At 44.4% G+C, this 17,789-nt stretch overlaps 1 protein-coding gene across 1 annotated transcript in view; it reads left to right on the forward strand.

Moving 5' to 3' along the window:
• LOC136620111 (uncharacterized) overlaps positions 1–17,789 on the forward strand; it is a 534,467-nt gene that overhangs the window by 402,998 nt on the left and 113,680 nt on the right. Inside the window, 3 exon segments of the mRNA XM_066594833.1 lie at positions 5,338–5,461; positions 5,573–5,670; positions 8,057–8,117. Coding sequence (XP_066450930.1) covers positions 5,338–5,461; positions 5,573–5,670; positions 8,057–8,117 — 283 coding nt within the window.

A 17,789-nucleotide genomic window follows, 5' to 3' on the forward strand; every position in this document is an offset into this window, starting at 1 on the left:
GGGAAGTTCCACCGACACGTGGACAAGTGCTGGCGGGCAGGGACACTACATCTCCCTGATGCCACATTGGGTTAACCTGGTGGAGGCTGGTACCGAGTCTGACCCTGGGTTTGCTCACATGCTACCCACACCGAGGATTGCGGGTCCTACCCCGGTCATGGTTTCTCCGGCTTATTATGCCATCTCCTCTAACCCCCCCCCCCCCCCATTCCTCCTCCTCCTCCTCCTCCTCCTCCAACTCTCAATACCATCTGTGAGCACATCACCTTCAGTCGGTAGTTCGAGGCGCTGCAGCACTGCCGTGGGGAAGCCTCAACTCGCCGTGCTGAAACTCCTGAGCTTAGGTGACAAGAGGCACACCGCCCAAGAGCTGTTACAGGGTTTGACGGAGCAGACAGATTTATGGCTTTCACTGCTGAACCTCCAACCAGGCATGGTCGTGTGTGACAGTGGGCGTAACCTGGTGGCGGCTCTGCAGCTTGGTAGACTAACACACATGCCTGGCCCACATGTTCAATCTGGTGGTTCAGCGCTTTCTTAAAAACTACCCCAATTTGTCTGAGCTGCTCGGCAAGGTGCGTTGCGTGTGTGCACATTTCAGAAAGTCCACCACAGATGATGCCACCCTCAGGACACTCCAACATCGCTTCCAGCTGCCAGTTCACTGACTGTTGTGCGACGTGCTCACGCGCTGGAATTCAACTTTGCACATGTTGGCCAGGGTTTACGAGCAGCGTAGAGCCATTGTTGAATACCAGCTGCAACATGTCAGTCGGAGTGGTAGTCAGCCTCCGCAGTTCTTCACAGAGGAGTGGGCATGGATGTCTGACATCTGTCAGGTGTTAGGAAACTTTGAGGAGTCTACACAAATGGTGAGCGGTGATGCGGCCATTATTAGCATAACCATCCCACTGCTTTGCCTGCTGAGAAAGTCGCTGCTAAGCATTAAGGCCAATGCTTTGCGGATACAACAGGAGATGGGAGATGACAATACGTCGCTTGATAGCCAGACCACCCTCAGGTCTCTTTCTCAGCGCGTATTGGAGGAGGAAGAGGGGGAAGAGACTGCTGCCCACACTGCAGAGGGTACCCATGCTACTTCCTTCACATCTGTTCAGCGTGTATGGGCTGAAGAGGAGGAGGAGGAGGAGACTGAGAGTCATCCTCCTAGTGAGGACAGCGATGTGTTGCCTACCGGGACTTTGGCACACATGGCTGACTTCATGTTAAGCTGCCTTTCCCGTGACCCCCGCGTTAGACGCATTCTGGCCAACACGGATTACTGGGTGTTCACCCTTCTCGACCCATGGTATAAGAAGAACCTTTCCACTCTCATTCCCGAAGAGGAAAGGAGTACAAGATTGATGCAATACCACAAGGCCCTGGTGGAAAAGCTGATACTAAAGTTCCCATCTGACAACGCTAGCAGTAGAGGATGTAGTTCAGTGGGCCAACTAGCAGGGGAGACCAGGGGAACAGGCAGCATGTCCAGTGCAGGCAGGGGAACACTCTCCAAGGCCTTTGCCAGTTTTATGGCACCCCAGCCAGACTGTGTCAGCACTCCCTAGTCTAGGCTGAGTTGGAGGGAACAGTGTAAAAAGATGGTGAGGGAGTACATAGCTGACCATACCAATGTCCTCCGTGATCCCTCTGCTCCATACAACTATTGGGTGTCAAAGCTGGACACGTGGCATAAATTTGCGCTGCACGCATTGGAGGTGCTGGCCTGCCCTGCCACTAGCATGTTATCAGAGAGGGTGTTTAGTGCTGCTGGGGGGATTATCACGGATAAGCGTACCCGTCTGTCAACTGACAGCGCCAACAGGCTTACACTTATTAAGATGAACAAAGCCTGGATTTCCCCAGACTTCTCTTCTCCACCGGTGGAAAGCAGCTTAACATAAAGTATCTTTAGGGCTCATGTCCACGGGGAAAATCAGATCCGCTGCAGATTCTACATGGAGAATCTGCAGCGGGTCCCTCCTGCCCCGCGGACATGAGCGCCGAAAATAAGAATTTAAAAGTATTTACCATCCGGCGCGGGCGGAGAAGATCAGCTGTTCCTCACGGCCGGATCTTCATTTTCGGCCGGCGGATGAATTCCTGACGCCGGCGGCACGTCGCCGGCACGTCGCCGACGTGCCGCGCGCATGCGCCGGGCACATCCGCCGAGCCGAAGCAAGGAAGATGCGGCCGTGAGGAACAGCTGACCTTCCCCGCCCGCGCCGGATGGTAAATACTTTAAATTCCTATTTTAGGTCTCCCGCGGATCCGGACGGCTTCCATAGGCTTCAATAGAAGCCCGCGGGAGCCGTCCCCGCGGGAGACCCGCACGAAAATGGAGCATGGTCCGGATTTTTCCATGCTCCATTTTTTTTTAAATCCCTTTTATTGACGATCCGCGGGTATTTATCTACCCGCGGGTGGTCAATGCATCCCTATGGGATGCGGATCCGCATGCGGGAGATCCGCTGCGGATCTTAAATCATATTTTGCCCGTGGACATGAGCCCTTAAGCTGGAACTGGAGAACCATGCACCCTCTATCACCCCAAAAAAGGGTAGGAGTAGCTTGGTCTATCCTTCTCGATCCTCCTCCTCCTCCTCCTCCTAAATCAGCATGTCATCACGCTGAACAGCCAATTCTTCAGAGGGCCAAAAGGCTCTGTAACAACTATTTTTTTCAGAGGGCTGCCTCCAGGCTCAGTCATAACAATTATTTCTGAGGGCCGCCTCGAGGTTCTCGCCCCCAATTTAGAAGAGGTTCACCACTAGAGTTCAGCAAACGTGCTGATTCCAGCTTCATACGCCAACAGAGTCCATAAATCTATCCCAGCGCAGTGTGCAGCTATCTGACACCGAGACAGCATGAATTGTCTTGGTTTGGCCACTCTAATTTCTTCATAGTACATGCTGTCTTTCCCTCGGTCACTGGTTAAAAAGCCCCTCGAAGAGAGGCAGGGGCTGGGACAGGCAATAGCTTGTCTGTCGGTGGACCGCCACCTGGATCCCATTAAGCAAATACAAGCTCTATGTTAAAAAAATATTTCAGGGGTTCACCTGCACTCTGGGTAAACAAATCTTTCAGGGGTGCACCTATACTCTTGGTACACAAATCTTTCAGGGGTTCGCCTATACTCTTGGTAAAGCAATTGTTTCAGGGGTTCACCTATACTCTTGGTAAACAAATACCGTGCACTCTCGCTCAAAAAATCTTTCAGGGTCTCACCTGCAATCTTGGTAAAAAAAAATTCTTCCTTTTAAATTGTGTTGTTTTCTTTAATAAAAATGTAGAAGTACTGGCCTCTGAGTCCCCCCTATGCTGGCATTTGTGGCTAATGAAATGCTGCGACGGAGGTGGCATGGGATGGCACTTACAATCATACATTAATTTGTCTGCGATTTGTCAGCTATGAAGCACAATTTTAAAAGGGTCACACGGTGTACGGAAACGTATCCCAGCGCGGTGTCCATCTTTGGCCACTAAGTTCTTTACAGTTCATGCTGTCTTTCCTTGGGGCACTGGTTAACAAGCCCTTCGGGGAGAGGCAGGGGCTGGGACAGGTGGTAGCTTGCCTGTCGGTGGACCGCCACTTGAATCCCATTAAGCAAGTACAAGCTGTCGCTCAAAAAATCTTTTAGGTTTTTACCTGCACTCTTGGTAAACAAATCTTTCAAGGGTGCACCTATACTCTTGGTAAACAAATCCTTTTAGGGGTTCACCTATACTCTTGGTAAACAAATCTTTCAGGGGTTCAACTACACTCTTAATAAACAAATCTTTCAGGGGTTCACCTGCACTCTGGGTAAAAAAATCTTTTGTTTTAGAATGGGTTGTTGAATTGTAGAGATGTGTAGGAGTACTGGAATCTGAGTCCCCTTTATGCCCACGTTTGTGGCTCATGACATTTTGTGATGGAGGTGGCATGGGATTGGAATTATGATTATACGTTAATTTATCAGCGATTCTCATCAGCATTATGGGCTATCGCCCACAATTTCAGAGAGGGTTGCTGACAGGCCCTGCCAACCCTCTGCAGTGTGTGTCGCCTGTTCCTCCTCATCCAATACGCACTTATAAATAGACATGTGGGTGGTTTGGCTATCATGACCGTGTGGCATGAGGACAGCTGAACACTGCGCTGGGAAAAATTTCAGTACGCTGTGGACGCAGGCTCGTGCCTGCGTCCTGGGGGGATTGGACAGCAATGCCGGCATGTAACAGGAGAAGAGGCAGTGGTGTCACCCGGTGTTTGGCCTTCGTTCCACCTAGTGTGGTGCTTAGCTAAGATGTGCCAGCGTGTGTGCCTTGCTGATTATGGACTGGACCAACTAAATTGCTAGGGGAGTGACCACCAGGCTTTTGCCTACAATTTGGCTTAATAGTACGACCTGGGAGCCTCAGATGCATCCATGCATGCTGCCCCTGATGATCCCTATCCATTTCTGTGGTGTTTCCATCACTTTCTGATGTTTTCAGGTGAATCACACACCCTCCCCTATGCAGAGCATCGTTCACCTTGAAAAATGCTCGAGTCTCCCATTGACTTCAATGGGGCTCATTACTCAAAACGAGCTCTCGAGCATTACAAAAAGTTTGATTTGAGTAACGACCACCCAAGCATTTTGGTGCTCGCTCATCTCTAATAATGATGCATATCCCTCTCACCGTGTAATAAGACTCAGGTTCTCTAAAATAGTAGGTAATAATAACTCTATTGTTCTGATGTACAGTTAAGGATTAGTGATAAGGGCTCCCATCCTCCTGTCACTAATCCTTCATAATACCCTAGTTGTGAGACACTTCATGGAGGATGTTCTTGTTTCCCTCACGTTCCTTTGGTACAGGACTCTCACAGATAAAGACAATGGTCCTTTCCATCAATGACCCACCAAGGATGGAGAAGGACAGAGACCACATGGCTGCCCGGATATTAGACCTCACCCTGGAGATCATCTACTGGATAACTGGGGAGGTGAGTGCTTCACATGATGTCACTCTTATTTCTAGTAATAAACAGGGGAATGACGGGAAAGGTGAAGGATTCTTAGCCTCCATGTAGTGATCATTGTCTCACCATCCACAGGATTACACAGTAGTGAAGAAGTGGTCTGGTGAGTGTGTGACCCCATGTGTGTCAGGAGAACAGAGCCGGTCCCAGAGCCCCATCACCAAGCCTTCACCTCATTCACTGATACATGAGCAGAAGATCCTAGAACTTACCCAGAGGATCACTGAGCTGCTGACCGGAGAGGTGAGTACTGATGGGAATGGGGGACATTATATAATACCCCCAAGGGAGGAGTCTGGAGGATGACGGTATATTGTGTGTGTCAGGTTCCTATAAGGTGTCAGGACGTCACTGTCTATTTCTCCATGGAGGAGTGGGAGTATTTAGAAGGACACAAGGATCTGTACAAGGACGTCATGATGGAGGATCAGCAGTCCCTCACATTACCGGGTAAGAGGAGACCTACATTTATTGTAGAGGACAGTTTTGAGGGTCGGCTAGTCTCGCCATCATCTGGTCATCAGATATATAATGCATTCAGTCTCTGGTTATTTCCTATAGATGGATCCAGTCTGAGAAATACACCAGAGAGATATCCCAGTCCTCTATATTCCCAGGATTGTCCAGAGGAAAAGGAACATGTCCAACTGGATCATCAGGTAGATGAAGCTGAGATCACTGCTAATACTTTCATTACATCAGTCTATAAGCATTTAGTAAACTTGTCCAGAAGCAATGAAGTATACTATGCTTCTTTCATCAGTATATATTCATAGGACACCGCCTTCAAATGGATATGAAAAGAAAGAGGATGATGGATTTACCTAGCGCAAGCAGAGAGGCCCTTGGTGGAGGGTCGACCAGCTAGCACCCGAGGTCCCGGCAGGTTCTGTGATTTGGTATCCCTACGTCCCACAGGGCATCCAAGACCTCTGAGAGCAGCAGGAGCAGACCCCACTTCCAATGGAAAAGTGGGGGAAGTGCAGAATGAAACAAAATAGAAAAAATCTCTGCACTCATAGGGAGAGTGAGCAGATGCAGAGTGAGGGCTTAATGGCCTAGAAAACCCCTTTCCAAAGTTTTCAGTGGTCCAGAAGAATACAAGTAAAAGTAAAATAAAAAAGTCTATATACTTTGTTTTGGAACTTCTAGCCCTTTTGTTTCTGTTACGATATACTACCCGATGATACGCCAGCCCGGGTTGCCCTAGAACTTACCCGCAACCCCTGTCCCTGCCTACTTGGCTAACCCCAGGCGGGCAACTGGGCGGCCGTCCCTACACTCGCTAGGGACCGAGGAGGGACGCTGGCGTACCAAGATGGAACAGAGTAGAATACCGACAGGAAGGGCAGATGAATAAACCAACAGAAAATACAAGCAGACCAAGGCAGATGGGATAACCTGGCAGATAAAGCAACAAGCTGAAAACAGGAGACTGACAGAGGCAGGAAGCAGACACACTGAGCAGAAACCAATAACTGGCAGTGAATGGACCTCACTGCCAGCCTTATAAACAGAAGCCTCCGCCCAGGGGCGGAGAGAGGGAGGCGACACCTCCCAGCAGAATCCCATAACAGGGACTCGTGGATAGAGCTGCACTCAGACGCCAGCGCGCACGCCGCCGCCCGGACCCATGAGCGCTCGCACTGCGTCGACCAACCATCCGCGGCCCCGGCAGCCGCCGCATGGTAACCGTTTCATTATACCTTATTTCATTCACACAGCAGGGTTCATAAACTTCCACCTGTTTGAAGATTGAATGAGGATAAATGTAAAGTTCTTCAGCATATTTTTAAATCATAGACTAACAGCACAATGCCAGTGAGCTGCTTCTAAGGCAGAATACTGTCATGTATTGAAGAGTCATTGACTCGCTGGTTAGATACATGATCCTAATGCTTCATGGGACTTTAGTGCATCCGTATCTATAATACGTGGCTCAGTTGTGGGCAGCAGAGTTAAGAAAAGTATAAAGAGGAGGAAGAAAAGAGATAAGAGGCCTAAAAGATTAAAAGTAATGACATTTCTATAGTCTTGCGAAGAGACTTCGAAGGGGACATGATAAAATAGTACAAACATATAAATGTAAGAATATAGCGAGTAGCTGTTCACCGTAAGGACACTATAAAGGACAAGAGCGGCTCTCTGACTGGAGGTAGAAAGGTTCAGTCTTCAGCAGTGATAAAAGGCTTCCTACTGTAAAAACCGTGACTTTGCTGAATAACCTCAGACCTGGTGTTAATGAGCAGAACATCCACTACAAGATAGACTCTGAGCATTTCATGCAGCAAAGTGATGTGTAAGATACTTGGATGAATGTTGATCTGGTCTGATTGCCACTTGAGCAGATCCTTCTCCTTTTAGGGCAGATTAGTTCATGTCTTCTGGGGCCTTGTCCAGTAGTCTACCCTTCTTGGTTCATCTAGTCTACCCTTCATGGTCCACCTAGTCTACCCTTCATGGTCCACCTAGTCTACCCTTCATGGTCCACCTAGTCTACCCTTCATGGTCCACCTAGTCTACCCTTCATGGTCCACCTAGTCTACCCTTCATGGTCCACCTAGTCTACCCTTCATGGTCCACCTAGTCTACCCTTCATGGTCCACCTAGTCTACCCTTCATGGTCCACCTAGTCTACCCTTCATGGTCCACCTAGTCTACCCTTCATGGTCCACCTAGTCTACCCTTCATGGTCCACCTAGTCTACCCTTCATGGTCCACCTAGTCTACCCTTCATGGTCCACCTAGTCTACCCTTCATGGTTCACCTAGTCTACCTTTCATATTATTTCCCTTTTACTTCTCTCTTAGGATAGATATGTGCTTATCTCAGGCAGCTTGAATTCATTAATTGTTAATTTTCCAACCATGTCTGCTGGAAGTTTGTTCTAAGCATTTAGTACTCTTTCAGTTAACAATATTTCCTGACATTGCTTCTGATTTTTTTCCTGACTAATCTCAGATAATGCCCCCTTAAATTTCACCTGGATAGGAAACAAACTATTGCCTTTCCTTTTTCTCATGTCTTATTTGGGGATTTTTGCAGGAGAGTTCTGGTGGAACAATGTTTGAACATGATGATAAACCCATATTGGTGTCAGTGAATGGTAAGAGTCTTTCATGAATCTTGTGTAAATGTACATTTTTTAAATTAATTGGATAACTTCGTCTTCGAAAATCGTCTTCATTTTGATTATTATTACTGTTATCCTTTACATCTAAAGACAAGAGGTATTGAAGGGGACTTGCTTCTGAAAACGTATGTGCCACCCACCATTCCCGAAAAGGACACTTTAATGATGTAAAAGGTTTAATTGTCCGTGGGAAGCAGGTGGAGTTATATGATGGCTCGTTGGTGACATTTTTTTATAAAAATAACTTGACTGAACAAAAGATGAATTACATTATTGACTCCATAAGAGAACACTTGTATTTGGACATTGCATAGAACATCACTCATAGAATCCTAGAATGGTAGAGTTGGAAGGGACCTCCAGAGTCATCGAATCCAAACCCCTGCTCAGTGCAGGATTTACAAAATCATCCCAGACAGATGTCTGTCCAGCCTTTGTTTGAGCACTTACATTGAAGGAGAACTCACCACCTCCTGTAGTACCCTGTTCCACTCATTGATCACCTTTCTCAGTACTCCAAATACGGATACATACTTAAAGCATATTTACCTCAGTGCAACACGGTACTTCAAACTTTGCCTGTAACTGTGACTTGTTATATTTTCGAATTTTCTCTGGCATGACACGATCCTCGTGGACTCGGTGTATCAAAAAATGCAACAGTACTTCTCCATCACATACTCCTGTCTAGTGTACACTCTACTTGGCACATAATGCTGCTACTATGACATGCCTTCTCACCCGTAACACAGTGTTGTATCTTTTTACCTGGCATCACTTCCACATGCCATAACCATTGTCCTGACCGCCGCTTGTTCTGGAGTGTGAATATTCAATAGCTGTATGGGTAGACTGGACCAAAAAAAGCAGTGTCTGCCTCACCTCCTCCTCATAATAATAGCGTGCCCCCAGTTGATTATGTGCCCTAGTGCTCAAAATGTTTATTTCAGTTTTAATTCTATTTTTCTATTTCAAATACGGAAGAGAGAAAAGGAATTTTGATTGAAAGCCTAACATGGGTGAGAATGTACCCTAAATCATATTAAAATTCAATCTGTGTGTCCAAAAGAAAATAGAGTAAAGAAAGCAAGAGCTTGTTATAGCCACCAACATCTCGTATTCTAACGGTGTACACAGTCACGATAGATCGTGGGAAGGTCTGCATCATAGACCCTTGGAGGAGTCAGATCATCTGCATCTTTTTAGGCAGCTTTTTACCAGGTGACATCTTCTAGAATTAGACTTTTTTCCTTCCTTTTTTTCTCCATCCACCCCATAACTCCACGCTCAGCCCCACCCATTCGGAAAGAATGTCACTATTCGTTCTTTTTGAATATAAAATATGCAGAACCCCTCCCATGCTCTCTCTACTGACATATGTCTTTTTCAGTATAACTCTTGATGCATTTCCCCATTTTCAATAGTAACACTTCATCAGGGAACCCTTCAATAACACAGCTGTCGTGTGCATTGGGCTGCGGCAAATCCGCCTGCAGCTGCTAATCCCAGGATTAGCCAGCCATGTGGACGAGATTTATCAAAAATCTCGTCCGAACGGGGCGGCGAAACTGACGCTGCAAAACCGGCAGAAGGATGAGCTGTGGCGCAGATTCCTGAGATGCAGCATGTTCATTCTTTTTCTTTTTTCCGCTGCGGCTACGCTTTCCTCTATGGGAGAGCCGGCTGCAACAGAAAAGCATGCGGCGAAGCAGCTCCGAAACCCATGGCTAAGTGCTGCAGGTTTTGAAGCTGCGCTTTCCCGGCGGAAATATTGCGTTTTTTCGCTGTGCCAAAACCGTGAGATTTCTGCCGAGAATAAGACCCATATGACCGCAGCCTAAGTGTGAGCACTACACAACCCTATGCATATAATGTGACATCAGATAATTCACAATGTGTACCTTAGTATATTACTCCTACAATATTCAAACATTTTCTTCAGCATTCACGCGCAGATTCCACTCAGCATGCAGACAAATGGAGAAGCCTTCAGTGTATACTTCTCTCCACTGTACTTATGAATCCTCAGGTTTCTCTGAAGTCTTCCTCCCACATGAGTCTGAAGGAGTTTCCCCCATCGATAACATGCAGTTTTCTCTATTTCATATTAAAAACACCTAATTTACAATTTCCATTTTAGCGGTAATAATGCCCTGCACGTAGATGATAAAATATGTATTCGATTATATCAATGTATAATCAGTAGTTAAGACAAAAGTAAACTTTAATATTTATAGGCATTCATTCCCTGAAGATCAGCATTTCATGGAGCCACCTTTTGCTGCAAGTCTCTTCAGTTATGTCTCTATTAGCTCAGCACATCTAGATACTGCGATTTTTTTTGCCTGTTTTTCCAGAAAAGTGTTCCAATCGCTCCGTTAGATGGTTGTGTTGGTGTCTAGCAGTCTTCAGGACATGCCAGACATTCCCAATTGGATCGAGGTCTCGGCTGTGACTTGGCTATTCCAAAATATTTCCATGTTGCTTCTTACAACCCTCCAGTATAACTTAGGGTCATTGTCCTGCTCAAAAGTGAACCTCTGTTCTAGTCTTGCATCTCTGGCAGGATGAAGTAGGCTTTCCTCAAGAGATACCCTGTATTTAATGCCATCCACATTTTCCTTCAATCCTGAACAATTTTCCATTTCCAACACCCTCTATTCATGATGTTGCCACCCACCATTCTTCACTCTGGGGATGGTGTTCTTGGACAGGTGAGGAGAGTGTTGGGTTTGCACTGCATATAGCATTTACCATTACGGCCAAAACGTTCAGTGTTGGCCTCCTCTGAGCAGAGATCCTTCTTCATGTGGCCAGAGACTCTGCCACATGTAGCATTTTTCTGACCACTGTTACATATGTCCTGTGGGGATATAGCTCTTTTGTGGCCTTTGCTGATTTTTTTTTCTTTAACTTTGCTGTTGATTAACATTGTGATATATTATAGCATATGGTCTACATAGAAAAGTCTGTTGGTACCCCAACTTGGGGTTAAGTTCTGGGACCTCTGCAAAGTACTCACAAACACTACAATGTGTTTGTGAGTACTTTGGCCTTTCATCACTTGTATACCAGTAAATGTGCTTTACGAAAATCATACATTATCCTGATGTCAAATTTTACTTTATATTTTCTTGTTTACTTGTAATTGTCTCAATAAAGCTTGATTGATTAATAAAAAAAACACTTGTTTAGTTTTGGAAAATAAGATATTTTAATTTATTTTTACAGATGAAGATTGGATAAGAGGCTCCCATGGACATCTCGATAAATCTCTATACCAGAAAGTAGAAGATTACACCACACAAATAAATTCAATAACTCCTAATGTACCCATAGTGCTACACGTTAGCAATCTATTCTCTGATGCTGCTGGTCACAATCAACCTTCATCTGACCAATCACTGATTAACAAACATGGAAAAGAGGAACTATTTCAATGTGGGAAGCATTTTAAAAGGAAATCTAAACTTTCTTTGCATAAGAAACTTCATAGTGATGAAAGACCGTTTTCATGTTCAGAATGTGAAAAATGTTTTATTAAGAAATCAAATCTTGTTGAACATAGAAGAATTCACACAGGAGAAAAGCCATTTTCATGTCCCGAATGTGGGAAATGTTTTAGCCAGAAATCCTATCTTGTGAAACATATGGCTATTCACACAATGGAGAAGCCATTTTCATGTTCAGATTGTGGGAAAATCTTTAGCCAGAAATCGATTCTTCTTAAACATCAGAGAATTCACACAGGGGAGAAGCCATTTTCATGTCCTGAATGTGGTAAATGTTTTAGTCAGAAATCATATCTTGTGAAACATCTAGGTATTCACACAGGAAAGAAGCCATTTTCATGTTCAGAATGTGGCAAATGTTTTGGCCAAAAATCAGATCTCATTAAGCACCAGAGAACTCACACAGGGGAGAAACCATATTCATGTCCTGTATGTGGGAAATGCTTTAGTTGGAAATCATATCTTATGGGGCATCTTAGAAGTCACACAGGGGAGAAGCCATTTTCATGTTCAGAATGTGGCAAATGTTTTGGCCACAAATCTGGTCTTGTTAAACATCATCTGAGAACTCACACAGGGGAGAAACCATTTTCATGTTCCAAATGTGAGAAATGTTTTAGCCAGAAATCATATCTTATGAAACATATAAGTACTCACACAGAAGAGAAGCGATTTTCATGTTCAGACTGTGGAAAAATTTTTAGTCAGAAATCAGTTCTTCTTAAACATCAAAGAGTTCACACAGGAGAGAAGCCATTTTCATGTCCTAAATGTGAGAAATGTTTTAGCCAGAAATCATATCTTGTGAAACATCTAAGTATTCATACAAGGGAGAAGCGATTTTCATGTTCAGAATGTGGGAAAATTTTTAGCCAGAAATCCAGTCTTCTTAAACACCAGAGAATTCACACAGGGGAAAAGCCGTTTCCATGTTCTGAATGTGGGAAATGTTTTAGCCAGAAATCGTATCTTGTGAAACATCTAAGTATTCACACAGGGAAGAGGCCATTTTCATGTTCAGAATGTGGAAAATCTTTTTACCAAAAATCAGATCTTGTTAAGCATTCAAGAATTCACACAGGGGAGAAGCCATTTTCTTGTCCTGAATGTGGGAAATGTTTCAGTTGGAAATCCTACCTTGTGGAACATCTAAGAAGTCACACAGGGGAGAAGCCATTTTCATGTTCAGAATGTGGCAAATGCTTTGCCCAGAAAACAAATCTTGTGGGACATCTAAAAACTCATACAGGAGAGAAGCCATTTTCATGTTCAGAATGTGGACAATGTTATTGCCAAAAATCTGATTTTGTTAAGCATCGGAGAACTCACCAAGAGAAGCTATTTTCATGTTCAGAATGTGGGAAATGTTTTATCAAGGAGTTAAATCTTGTTAAGCATGAGAGAAGTCACACAGGAGAGAAGCATTTTCATGTCCCAAATGTGGGAAATGTTTTAGACAGAAATCAAGTCTTGTGGAACTTCTAAAAAGTCATACCGGGAAAAAGTATGAATGTTGCTAATGCTTTTGCCATAAAGCTGGCCTTGTAAAGGTACCTTTACATAGGGCAATTAGCACCCACAAAAATTGAATGAAACAGTGATTTTTGGCAGTAGTTGTCCCATGTACTTATAGCCAGTGACAGAGCACTGAGTGAGAAATTACTCACTAATCGCTGGTCGCTCTGTTTTTCAGCTCACTGAAATAAAGCACCTAGCAAGTAACCTCTCACTCAGTGTAAACAGGAGACATTCAATCTGTGAAGGACTGCCTGTTCACTGTGTATGTAGGCGGGCAGTTAGAACATATTTCTTGCCTGCTGTGCTTCCATTCATTGAACGATTATCACTCCTGTGTGAAAGCACAGAGGGGACAGTCATCCCATGCAAAGTTACTTTTAAATATCATCTGAGAATTTGCGTAGCAGAGAAACCATTTTCATGTTAAGAATGTGGGAAACATTTTGTCAGAAACCACATTTAAGAAGTCGCACAGAGGAGAAGCCATTTTTATGTTCAGAATGTGGAAGATGCTTTAATTATCAAAGAAGTTACTGTCCTGAGAAGACCTTTTAATGTTCAGACTGTAGTAAATATTACAGGTGTGGACGCTGATTGTGGTATCTCCTGCATAAGGATGCCTTCTGATGTATGACTTAACCCTGCAAGGACTTGTACTACAAAACAATGTTGCAGGCAGGGTTTTTAAATAGGACCAGTGCAAAACTATGAGGATGGTATGACTTCATAGACGCAGTCACTTTACCTGAACACTACATTGCATGCTCATATGTGGTAAATAAACCAGGACAAATATTTTTTTTATGAAGTATGCGTGTTGTTTGCCGAAGTCTACATACATTTGTAGAGAATAACAGTAAACTGCCTTACAGTTTCAGCCTCATATAAAACGTTTGAACTTATTAAATTGACAGAGTTATAGGTTGGAACTTAAACAACAAATTCTAGGAAACCGTACAGCTATTAACTACTAACGTGCCTTACTTTCTGGGCTGGTCAAAATATATACAATCTTTTTAACATACCTTTTTCAAATCATTTAAAATACTTACATTGCCATGAAGCAAAATTTAAAAAAAAAAACACATAAAATGTTACAATCTCTTAACCTCCCCATCCTCTCTATCTCACATTCACAAGTAAACTCAGGCATTATTTTCTACATCTATTTAAGTCCCCACATTATGTACTAAATTACCTTTTATTACAGACAAATATTGAGTAGTGCGTTGGACGTCCTTTGGTATTCAGAACTCCAGCAACTAACCAACATTAGACCTGTCCTCATATTCATTGAAGATGTAAAGATACAGCTTAACCTCACACTCACTGCCTCTGCTGAGAGGGCTCTACAGTACACTCAATCCATCTATTGTAGATGTGCTAATAAACCTGATATCTTGTTGGTGACAAGCTTGAGGGAGCAGGAGCGGATCAACGTGGTACACTCCATTAGTTCTAATGGTGCCTGTATTTCTAACCAAGACAACATTTCACACATCTTTCAGGATTTCTATAGTACCTCATATAAATATAGACCCCCCCCCCCAAAAAAAACAAAAAAAACCCCTGATGCCTCTAAGAAGTTGTGGTCCAAAAAAAATAATAAAGTAAAGAAAGCAGGAGCTCGTTATAACAAGCAACATCTTGTTTTCTAACCGTGTATACAGCCATGGTGGATCATGAGATCATGGGATGATCTGGATCATACAATCCAGAAGTAACAACCTGACTCTTGGAGCATTTTTTTTTTTTTTTTTACCAATGAGTCCTATTTAGTAAAATCATTATTTTTGGGGGGGCTATTGATCTTTAAAATAAAAACGATATTCAGTTTGTGTTGGTAGTTCCTCCTTTAAAGGGCCCCTGGAAAAATGTAAAACTGGCCTTATGTTGTAGCTGGGTTCAAATTGGCAGTAGGTGGGGCCAACACAAATAGCCATATTGGTGGTATGTGGAGCCAATGCAAAAATAGAACATGTATGGGACCATCTGGAAGACCGACTTCGACAGTCTTCGAGTTTGCATGATCTAGAGGCTCAGTTACAGCAAATAAGGACCGATATGCAGCAGGATACTACACGGAACCCGTATGCTGCCATGCCCACCTCTATCACATCCTGCATCCAAGCTAAAGGTGGCCCAACAGGGTACTAGAGCCTCCATGCCTGCCTGTATCACATTTTGTATCCAAGCTAGAGGGGGCCCAACAGGGTACTAGAGCCTCTAGAGAAAGTGTTCAATTTTCCACAATAAATTCTCCTTTTGCTCTGATATTGTAATCACTTATATCAATGTTACAATCAAACATAGAAAGATTCATTCAATTCCAACTACATGAGTGTATTTTTTAGTTACTCAGCTGGAGAGACGTACCTTTTGAGGAGTGACTTGTGGAAAACCCTATGGATTCTCCATGTGTCTGGCAGTGCCAGCTCATACGGCATGGGATTAATACCTCTGGTGACTGGAAAAGGGCCCACAAATTGGGGAGCTAGCTTCAAAGAAGGCACTTTTAACTTCAGATTCCTGGAAGACAAGTATACCAATTGACCCACAGAAAAAGGTTCAGAAATGGTACGTGTACCTCTGCTCCTCCTTAGCACTGCACCCCTGGACTGCTCCAAGTTGCCACGCACCTTCTACACCTCCCGCAGATTCTGAACCTGAGTGCCTGCAGAAGGATTGTTAGAGGAAGAGAGAAAAGACACAGCAAAACTGGGATTAAAACCAAAATTACAGAAGAAGGGAGAAACGCCAGATGCCAAATGTGTATGGTTTTTAATAGCAAATTCGGCCAACGCTAAATAATTGACCCAGAGACTCTGATAATCACTAACGTACATTCTGAGGTACTGAACCAGTTCCTGGTTCATACATTCCATCTGTCCATTAGACTCCGGGTGGAAGGCAGAGGAAAACGACAACCCAATACTGATACTCTTACAAAAGGCCCTCCAAAACCCGGAAACAAATTGGACTCCCCGGTTAGACACAATATCCTTGGAGACCCCATGCAGATGCACAATCTCCTTGATAAATATGGTGGCTAACTCAGGGGTGGATGGAAGCTTTTTAAGAGCAGAGAAATGTGCCATCTTGGAAAATCTGTTGACGACCACCAAGATGACTGAGCACCCCTGGGACTCGGGCAAATCGGTAATAAAATCCATCAACAGATGGGTCCATGGCCTCTCCAGAACAGGAAGAGGAAGAAGCAGACCTTCAGGCCGTCTCCGTACACTCTTTCCTCAAGCACAAATAGGGCAGGACTTGACAAATGCCCTGATGTCCTGAGACATTTGTGGCCACCAATACAAATGGCCACACAGCTCCAGGGTGCTTTGGACTCCTGGATGACCTGCTAAGACCAACGAATGAACTTCCTCCAATATGAGAACAAATAACCTCCCCTAAGGGAGGACCGTAATAGTATAACAAGCACACTCTAAGAAATATCTCCATTCATCAAATGCCCATTTTATGGCCAGTAATTCCCTGTTGCCAATATCATAGTTGCGTTCTGCCTGCCTAAACTTCCCAGAAAAGAACGCACAGGTTTGGAGACCAAGTCCGCCGGGAGATTTCTGCGGGAACTGCCCCCAACCCCATGCTCCGAGGTATTTACTTCAATGACAAATGGGCGATCTAGAACCGGCTGAGCCAAAACCGATGCTGGGGAGAAAGCCCTCTTGAGAAGTGTAAAGGCCTTAACAGCCTCCTGCAACCCTAGCCCCCTTCTTGTAACGCCTTTAGGTTGGCGGGTTGAACCCATTCGGTGATGGCCTTAACCTTGTTAGAGTCCAGCCGGATGGCTGATGGAGAAATGACATATCCAAGAAAAGCAATCTCCTGTACCCTGAAAAGGCATTTCTCCAACTTAGCATAATAGGCTTGAAGGCAGGAAAGAACCATCCGTAAATGCTTGACATGGCTCTCCCAATCAGAAGAGAAAAACAGAATGTCATCCAAATATACTACCTTGAATATACCCAAAATGTCATGGAAAATGGTGTTCATAAAACCTTGAAAAATAGCTGGCGTGTTACATAACCCGAATAGCATGACTAGACATACAAAATGCCCCAAAGAAGTATTAAATGTCATTTTCCATTTGTCCCCCTCTCTGATATGAATGAGGTTATAGGCTCCCCGAAGATCGAGCTTGGAGAACCAACAGGCTCCTATAACCTGGTTGAAGAGGTCAGGAATCAAGGGCAAAGAGTACTAATTTTTGACGGTTATCCTGTTCAAGGCTCTATAATCAACACAGGGCCGAAGACCACCATCCTTCTTCTTGACGAAAAATAACCTTGCCCCTGTGGGTGATTCGGAAGAACGTAATATACTCCTTCATCGCCTCGTGTTCAGGGACTGTAACCTTATATATTCCCCCCTTGGGGATCTTGCTCCCCGGAATAAGATTGATTTTGCAATCCCATTCCCGGTGCGGAGGTAACGTCTCAGAAAGTTGTTTCAAAAACACGTCAGAAAAATCCTGAATATACGGAGTTAATCCCTTGACCTCACACTCAGTAGAATGCACCTGGACTGAGACCCAATGCTCGTTGCAACCCTCTCCCCATTGCACTAGTTCAGAGGTGGTCCAATCTGG

This window comes from Eleutherodactylus coqui, chromosome 3 (genome assembly GCF_035609145.1).
Source record: "Eleutherodactylus coqui strain aEleCoq1 chromosome 3, aEleCoq1.hap1, whole genome shotgun sequence".
Lineage (NCBI taxonomy): Eukaryota > Metazoa > Chordata > Amphibia > Anura > Eleutherodactylidae > Eleutherodactylus > Eleutherodactylus coqui.